This window comes from Lytechinus variegatus, chromosome 4, assembly GCF_018143015.1.
Source record: "Lytechinus variegatus isolate NC3 chromosome 4, Lvar_3.0, whole genome shotgun sequence".
In the NCBI taxonomy this organism is placed as follows: Eukaryota; Metazoa; Echinodermata; class Echinoidea; order Temnopleuroida; family Toxopneustidae; genus Lytechinus; species Lytechinus variegatus.
The window spans coordinates 43,883,025-43,893,049 of record NC_054743.1 but is presented as its reverse complement, the minus strand read 5'-3'; the positions used below and the strand labels follow the sequence as shown (position 1 = coordinate 43,893,049).

The 10,025-nt window shown below is 38.5% G+C and overlaps 1 protein-coding gene across 1 annotated transcript; it reads right to left on the bottom strand.

Moving 5' to 3' along the window:
* Positions 1 to 1,964: 1,964 nt before the first annotated feature.
* On the bottom strand, positions 1,965 to 5,641 carry LOC121414139 (D(2)-like dopamine receptor). Its single transcript, XM_041607207.1, has one exon. The coding sequence runs from the start codon at positions 3,406 to 3,408 to the stop codon at positions 2,296 to 2,298; it is 1,113 nt and encodes a 370-aa protein (XP_041463141.1). The 5' UTR covers positions 3,409 to 5,641; the 3' UTR covers positions 1,965 to 2,295.
* Between the last annotated feature and the right edge of the window lie 4,384 nt (positions 5,642 to 10,025).

Sequence of the window (10,025 nt, the reverse complement as noted above, 5' to 3'; positions counted from 1 at the left end):
TGATGTTACACTTGTGTTCTCTCATATTTCCAACAACATTTCCACGAGATCAATTTACATCATTAGGATAAACTCAACATGGTATATCATTTACGACACAATTCAAATCTTTACTTTTAGATTTATTAGGTTTATTGATGAATGCAATAAGATCCGATCAATTAAACATAGATCTGATAAATTAGGAGTTCCTGACAATACTTTAGTTATAATACATTACATGGCATTTATAAATATGCATTATAGCATCTTACTGAAATGGTTAAAAGAGGAAAAACACTTATTACACATGTTGAACAAATTAAAAAATAACCAAAAGCAAGTACTGGAGTTTTTGTAAAGTTCCCTAAAATCCCTTGACATAGTGTGAAATTTATGGAAAAGAATAAGAGGGTATTTCAATGATTATCTTTAAATTCAAAACATTGATTCAAAGAGGCAGGCCTCTTTTCTATTTTTATGGAGAATTGTCTATTTCTTTTGAATTACAATGCTCAGATTACCGTCTTTATCTCTTTTGCTTGTGCTGTAAATGTCTAATTCAACAAACACCCACATATTGCATGCACTCTTGTTTTGATTTAAACAATTTGATTTTAATCACTCTCAGACGCAATTTGATATTTCTTTTCAATTCAAATTAATGGCTCGTATTATGAATGTCGTTTAAAATTGTCCAACGATGAAAGTGTTCACACCAAAACATTGACATAAAAGTGATAAAAAAATGTCGGAACTTCATTTACATGTTTAGCAGAGTACCTTCCCCTGTCATATATATTGTCCAATCTAGACATCTTTCATTGCACATAAAGTTGTACTGTTGTATATCATGTAAATTACAGTCTTTATGGGTAATGCAAAGAAGTGAGACCTTAATGACTTTATGATAAATGATGTAAGATCTTATCATCAGGTACATTTCATTAATATATCAAGAATATTATCTTTCATACCGAAATTAGGGCCATATTTGAATAATCCAGAACAAAACACCACAGCAACAACGGAAATTCATTTACCAATATCAACTATTCATGTTAATGGGACAGTATGCACAAAAGCAACCGCACACCTTACGATTGGTCTGCGACCCGATTTTGGAATAAAACGTAGTATAATTTGATGTAATTATTGAGACATGAAATATCTTACTGTGTAATTTTACAAATCATCGAACGAATACCTAATAATGTTCAAATATGCGACTCTGCTATCCTTATTAAAATAAAAGCGAATTTAATATCTAGTCACAATGACGTCATAGCAGTATCATGATTGGCTACGACTTGAAACTAATTTGTCCTTTACTCCAAATAAAGGCTTGTAAGCATCCGAAATTATTATATCAGTACACTGTACAAAATATTGGGTACAATTTTAACCAGCACGAGGGTAACTATGTGTCCAACCAATTTTGGGCAGTATTTTACCCAATGCGGGAAGCATATTGTCCAGTAAGGTTAAAAAGATGAGGAGCAATTACTTTAGAATGGGCAAAAGTTTCATCACACTGGATAAATAAAAATGCCCAAATGAAATGCCTAATGTTGATTGGACACATATTTACCCTCACGGAGCATATTTACCAATACTTTTTAATACAGCTTATTAGAGCCACAAATAAAAACATACTTTTCACGCACATTTTCAGAAAATGAGCTAATGCGATTTGTTCCAAAATCGGATCGTGGACCACTCGTAACGTGTGCGGTTGCCTTTCCGTGTTATGTGGCAAGTGATTACCATGGAGTTATAAAATGCGTACTGTTGTAACCCCTTTTTTGTCACTCACAATCGTAAGCTTATTGACATTGCGCCGGTTCTTATATCATTTCAATACCCTTATCATACGAATTAATTGATTTTGAATTTCATTTTTCCTTCAAGTTTAAACGAAGTATGTCAAGTTTTTTTTTCACGGACGAATGTGCACTGCGAGCTCATCAGTTGCCTGCCAATCGCCGGCTTCTGGAGGTTGCACCCGTGTTTATACTTTATGCATATTTCACATCTAATTAGAATTTATAATCCTCGCCTGCATGGCATTGAAAGTGTCAGATACGTTATCAGGTGATAAGCTGGCGATGAATTGTTGAAATAATCGAACGGTGAGTTATGTACGAAAAAAAACATCGAATACCATTATTGCCTGTGGTATAATTTCGTACAAATTGATCGACGGTTGATCAACCATAATTTATGCAATAAAGAGTGAGTGTATTCTTCATGTCATAAGAAATGTCATCACAGACTTTGTACTTCACAACTTATAATTTTGCCATGTCGTCATGGTCATGCGAGTGTAATGTTCGACGACAAGGACGGTCTAGTCTTTGAGGAAGACATATAGCATTCCCTAGATTTCGACTCTGTAGAGCACGTATACCTCTTTACTAAACACTTGATGATGTCTTTGAAAGCATTCCTAAACCGCAAGTTCCTCCTGGCATAGACAAGCGGGTTGATGGCCCCGTTCAATAGCCAGAATGTCTCCGAGCTTCGCTTGACAACAATCCACGTTGTCCAATTGATCAGGACAGAAACTCCTATTCCTTCGAAGAAGTACCTTGTGGCCGTCGGCAACCAACATATGACAAACAGAACAATGATGATGCCGATTGTCTTTGTGGCTTTGAACTGTCTGGCGTCGTTGCTGCTCTGGCTTTCTGATCTTAAAGTCTTTTTATTTCCCAGGGCAAAGGATTTTTCTCGTTCCGCCTCCATTTCTTGCCAGTGGCCCCTCGCGATCCGGTAGATGTGTAGGTATATGAGAGTGATGACGAGGAACCCCAGCGTCAATAGGATGAATGAAACGAACGAAAAGGTGGGCGATGAACCTGCTTGCTTGCAGACGGGCCGCATGGTATCTGTGCCAGTTGGTTTCAAGACGGCACTCGCACCGATCAGGAGACTCATCAACCATATGAACACCTCAAGGAAAACGATGCGTTTCATGGTAACGATATCATGGTATCGCAACGGCTTCAACACACCGATATACCGTTCGAAAGTGATTGCTATGATGTGAAAGAAGGAAGCCGCTGCACAGGTGTATGTCAACAGAAAGAAATACTTCCGAGTCCCGATCGAACATGTGTACCGATTCTCTACGATCACGGCGTATATCGACGGCGGGTAACCGAAAAGGGGAAAGATTAAGTCCGTGACGGCAAGAGCGGCGATCAGGGCGTAGGTCGGTTGTCGAAGGTTGCGCTCGCGGAAAACGGCGAGCACGACCAGGGAGTTGCCGAAGACTGTGAGTATCCACAGCGGAGTATGGATAACGAAGATGAGACTGATGTATAAGGGTGTGACCATCCCGGTAACGTAGTCCGATGAATTGTATGGAACATCATCTTCCAGCGTGTCCAGTTCCAGATAGTATTCGGTCGTCATAGAAGCCATGACTGCAATTGGTTTTCTTTCCTACTGTGTCCTTAACATGACACAGACTGATTAACACCTGAAACTTCCTCAAAAATTCGTTCGCCGTTTGCTTGAATTGGTCAGCCGTATGTGAACTTCACTCAGAATTCCCTCTGCTTTAATGTCAGACGACGACAAGGCACTGAGTACTCGTGGTTATTTTCACAATGCTGATAAATATAGTCTTTACTTTTATATCACCAAATCCGGTATAAACTTTCTTCACATCAACTGTTTCCTCCTTGGTCGTTCAACCGCTCTGCCATATGGACTTCATAGACTTCCCTTATGTTCACATAACTCATATTTCAATATATAAACTACATGATGCAGCCAGTATACTCCTTGCAACGATTTTGATCTCTCTGTTAAACTGTCCAAATATGCGCGGAAATTTCACGAGACCTGCCCTGTAGCTGTATCCCGTTACAATTCCAATGTCACGTTTCAAACATATTTCAGGTACTCTGTAGGTTGAAATTGAATAATCCAAGTTACAAAAAATGTAAGGTTATAGAGAAAATCGTGCACGTCGTTGCGATGATTAAAGAATTGCTGGCGTTGAGTTATTTCCCCTTATTGTGAAACACAGAATCTGAAAATACATCGGGCTTAGCTGAACTGTGAGTCACTATCCTTCACTTCACCCTTCATAAGGAACAAATGGCAGTTCAATGACTCATGAGGTCGGAAAGGCATTAAATTCACTTCTTGTACACATTTTTATAGGAAGGCGTCCGATAGATCGAAGAATACACAATTTCAACTTTCAGGTCATTCGTTGACTCAATCCTCTGGTGAAAACACGAACTGCTGACCTTACTGTTGCGAAACTGATAAACTTTAATTCAAACTTTAATTGAAATAATTTATCTAGAACGTAACTGTTTTCTCCACTTCATGCACTTCTTTATTGAGTTTTCGGTGTTTTTCATTCTAGTTACAATGGTTTGTGCATATGTATTTGACAATCGTCATGGTCTATGTGGTTTTCCAATTTGACTGTATCATCAAGCTTACATCACAGGTAGACACAATTATTAATGAGATAAGTGCACAAGAATGGTCTTATTCAAGTCCTCCACTTCATCCAATTCGTTAGTGAGTTTTTCATTATTTTTATTCAAGTTCACAGTGCATGCTTTTCAAAATCTCCCGAATTGAGTCAAACATGCACACGATGAGCAAAGAATCTGGTACAGTTACTTAGTTCACAAAAACAGGCAGACACAGTTTAAGGAGATAATTAAACCTGCAGCTGACGTTTCCTGTGTATTCCGTTCCTGCACCGTTCTGATGATCTTCTACCACTGTTGACCTTGCACATCAAGTTCACAAAATTGACTAAAATAACTTTTTGATGGGTGGTTCATATCTGTGTATTCTCAAGGTAAAATATATTCCGTTACTACCACACTGGATCGCTCTAGTTAAACATACAGGTATCTTACCTTGTGTGATCTGTAATGCTCAATATCAGTGTATGTCAGTAATCATGACCGTCAGGAAGCTATCACTTAACGCGCAGCTACCATTTGAAATCACACTGTGTCGTGTCAGTCAATACGGTGTATACAGATTATCAAATTGTCTAAGATGCACTTCCTGCTAAAACGTGGCGCGAAGGGTACAGGCCTACCGAATTCAATGGGAATATGAATAGCAAAAAGGCGAGAACGTTAGAAGAACAAGTTCAAACATTTTCAACTATTTAATTTTAGTCAGAAGGGGACATCATTGGAAACCGTCTATCGATCATCTGCCCAATAGCACGAAAACAAAGCATCGTTATTAAGAAGTTAAGTTCAGAGTATACCAAGTTGCTATAGAAACAACAGTGAAGTGATGACAAAACAAGCAAAAGTGACCCAAATTGTGACGAAACAATTTCATGAAGCTCAATCTTTCCCGAGTGGTTTCATGCTAGCTAGGACAAATGACCTATCAAAAATAAATATCAGTTCACAGTGATTCTGGTAATATCTCAATGATATCCGAGCAAAATCCGAACAGAGTTATGTCTTGAGGAATGCACTGTATCCACACATGTAATGTAGGAATGTACCCACTATCCCCGCAGGCCTCGTTGTTTCCTTAACAACCAACCGGGCGCTTGCCGCAAGATTTTGGCTGAGTGCCTGGTGAGGCAAGGTTAGGTTCCGTCGGATATGTATAGACACGTTTAGATATATATATTTGAGTCAGCGATGAAAACAGCAGTATCTGAAGTTCATCAGGCGTTGCAATCCGTCACAACCAGACAGAACTCCAAATTTGGATAATGAAATTTGGCTATAATTTTATGAACCGCCTTGCCCTTTTCATTTTGAAGTGGCATCCGAATCCAGATATTCACCTTGCAAGTTAATGAAATTGACTCTCTGTATCTGCAAGACGTTCGTGACGCAGAAATACATTCACTGACAAAATTGTATTTGCACTTCTCAAATTAATTTGATAACCACCCGTTGGCAGTACTGAATGGTTTGTGTATGATCTGCATCCCGGTCGAAATACGATTGTTATTTCATTCATATCCATCACAAATATCATGGTGTTTAGAAAGACGAAATTCAATCCAGTCATATCAGTATGAGCATGCTGAAAATATTCAAAGGCTTTCCCCTTTTCTATCGAAAGCTGGTCTATACACTGTCATATTGATTAAAAGAAATCGTCTGGAAGAACGCGGGAAGGTAGATTTCATATCAATATTCCACCCTTCAGCTAGTATGTGCATGAAAAACCGCATAATACATGATATGATTTTGAGATATGTAAGAATATATCCATCGACCCTATCACGTGTTCAACAATGTCACGTATTTCTTCTCACTTTCTGGTCATAAAAACACTTTCAAGGTCTCTACTTGATATCTTCCTTATATACACATTTTCTCATTAATTCCTTCCTCTTCAAGTTAGCATGGTCGTTATTAACAAAAAAAGTATCGAAAACCTCTGTATCATAATCGATTATGAGGAAATTAAATACAATTAATCTATGCCTATAACATCATCATTACGAAAGAGGAAAAAATGCATGTATATCATCCGTTCGGATATCTTTCGCAAGGTCACCTACGATACTGCCTGTCCTCTGGAAGCACATTCACATAAAATATAATAAGATGAGGGGCTATTCCAGTGTCGTCACTTATTTTCCCATATCTTGTCCAGGGGCCCGTAACACAATGCCTTGCAATCATCGTAAACATTTTTGTTGTTGTTGATTGCATTGATTACTCTTAAAAACTTAATTGTGAAAATAAAGTGCACGATTATTCTCTAACCCTTGTTTTACGGGACCCATATGAATCGACGCCTTTGTGAATACTTTCTCACTGATCCGCCTCACATACAAGACACAGGAAAAAACGATATACATATAGAGACAAACATTACCCTTAGGTCAGATATTTTTTTCTTGACGTCTTACTAACTTCCTCTAGGCATGACGTCATTATTGTGACATAGACCCCGTTCTCATTGCCGTCCTAAAACTCTGTTACAGGAAACTAGTTTAACGCGTCATGAGAACGGTCGAAGCGGTCTTGGAAGCGATCATCCAAACTGGTTTCCTGAACCGTATTCCAATAAAATAGTAAGTTGTAGAAAATATAGTGAGAACAGGGACATGTACTCCCTTCGAGTCTCATTTCGCTAACCCGTCTCCACTAACATGACCTAGTCTGCTGTGCAAACCATTCACTCGAGTTACGGGTCTGAATGTGCAGCCTATATGTGTAATGAAGGCCTGAATTGAAGCAGCAAGTTTTCTGTGCGCTAGTCTTTGCGTGGAGACCCACTTGTTGATCAAAGTTTCGATCAGGGTCAGTGCCTGCAGACTAAACATGACCAATGATGTATTTCTTTTATCAGGTGGGTGTTTCATAAAGCTGCTCGTAAGATAAGAGCGACTTTAAGAACGACTGGTCATCCTTTCTTTCGGAAAATGGTATACACCATTGGCTATGGTTCAAAGGATCACCAGTCGTTCTTAAAGTCGCTCTTAAGTTACGAACAGCTTTATGAAACGGCGGCTGCAGGTCAGACGGACCAATGCAATGGTACCTTCGCATCAGCGAAACTGACTCCTGACTCCCATTCCATGTAGACTCATTATAATAAAAGTGAACAACTTTTATAATAAATTTACATCCAATTAGATTGGAGGATTTCAGTAGCTTTAAAAGTTATGGTATATTTGTTATCATAACAAGTTTTATGAAACCGACTCCAGATCGACCGACCAGTTCTATCATGTTATTTCAAAATGGGAGGAGTCCATTTCGTTCGTGACTGTAGCATACATCATTTTGTACTAAGTTCCCACTGTGACGATCCGCACAACGATTTTATTTAACAAACATCACCTGCACATGTTGGTATCAACAATGCATAAAGCATTTTTATCTATTTGGAACAAGATAAAAGAGCGTATAGATTAAAAATTCCTCGGTGAAGGGCCGTGCCGGGAATTGAACCCCAGATTTCATAACGTTTAAGGGCACCTTAAACCACTCGCCGACGGCACCTCCCCCAACCCATGATCTACATGCACCGAGAAGTAATTGTATGTAATCGTGTCAGATCTCATCAGATCTTGAGATCAATCGTGGCAAATCGTTTTGATTGCAACAATTAATTTTGGACAGCTACGAAAGGCAAAACGTTCGTACCGGGCAGTGAGAATGCGCAATTTGGGTGAGGCCCAATTTGCCCATTTTTCGAGAACACACTTTGTTTAAAGGAAGATGAATAAAGGTTTGCATTCAGTAAGTTAAATAATTGATTTCGTTTTCGGTAATTATGTTTTTAATTTGTCAATGAAATTTTTAGAAAGTCAATTATGAGAGGTAAACGTCTACTTAAAATGGTTTAATTCGTTAATTAATTGGATGGATATGGTTTCTTATCATGAGAAATAATCCATTTGACGACTGTCCTCACGTGCACCTACAGCAATTTAAGCGGCATGATGTCCCTTATGGAAAGTTTTGAATGCCCATAAAATAGAGGCAAAGAACAGAGGGTAGGGAGATAGGGAGAAAAAGATAGATAGAGATAGATAGATATCAAGGAGCAAAGGCTAAAATATCTATTCTCCACTGACCTGAAAGAAAATTAAGTGCCATATAAGTATCCCCTTAAAAATGCGAGCGCGAAGCGCGAGAGGAATTTTCATTTGATATAGTAACTGACAATTTTGTTACTTGCCAACTCTTCCCTTCCTCCCTTTCTTCACTTGTTTTGCTCCTTTTATAAACTTCTTGTCTGTCCCTTTTGCTTTCTTTTAATCTTCATATTTCCTTATCTTGTCCTTCTTTTGCCTCTTCGTTTCGTCTCCCCCCCCCTTTTTGCACCGCCAAAAGGGGGTGGGACGGCCCATGCTTAGCCGCCCTAAAGGATCCGCCTTAGCACCTACGTTCAAGCGGAAAAACCCGGTAAATGTGATTGCATGTTTAAGTAAAGGGGTACTCTTTGTTATTTCAGATTGCAAATTGCATCAATATACATGTACATGGTATGTAATTGCTAGATTCAGTCCATTATACAGTATAATACGTTTTACAAAATCTACATTCCTGTTAGAAATCGACCAAATCTGGGTTTTTTTGCCATTATTGCATTTCATATTTTTCAATCTAAACAAAAATATTGAGGCATGATATCCCCCTCCCTCCCAACGACATATCTAAAAATTGTTCCCAAGGCCTTGGCGCACTTTCTATTTAGTTTGCGCGATATCCTTCCTTTCAGGATCCTGTTTCACAAACCCACCAAACTCAACCAGAAATCCGTCACAAGCTAATGAAATGGCTCCAGGTAATCGGCTCAGAGGACATTTGTCATGAAATAATGGAGTAAATGTGTTCGTGACTGTAAAAAGATCCCTACTGACGATCACAATCTTGTATTCGTTTGTACACTAGCTTTTGTCAACATTATTCATACCTTGGTCAAATTGTTGGAATGCTGAATGCAGTTACGGTAATTGTTATTCTATAATAATGAGGTGTTAATAATAATGTTCGATGCGATCATGATGACACGGAATGCGAAGACATGAGCCCTACATCACAATATTTTGGGATGGATTACAAATATGAACTAGCAACTCTCATTGGTTCTGGTAAGTATCTTGAACAATGCGTGTGCAACAATGATTTTGAGTTACCATTTTTATATCGCGATTAATAAATTGTAAACCTTCCGTGGTAGGCAGGTTCGAAACCCTCACTGCTGAAAAAATATGGTAATAATGCTTTCCCTAATTTTGATTAGCATGGGATGGAAATAAAAAGGGTCATTTACACAAGAAATGTAAAGCATTTGGTACATTCCCTGAAAGAATTGGAGGTACAGTTGGGGATAATGGACCATAACCCCCCCCCCCCCCAACATTTTCAGGACCAAGAAAAAAGGAAATAAAAAAGGAAAAGGGGTGAAATATGTCATTGTAAGAAAATTATGTCAAACTCTATCATCAAATTAGATTTTCGTTTTAAAATTTTTCATTTTTTTGCTCGCTCGCTTCACTCACTGACAGCTTTTAAAACAATTCTCAATACGAAATCCCTAGCCTCCTCAAA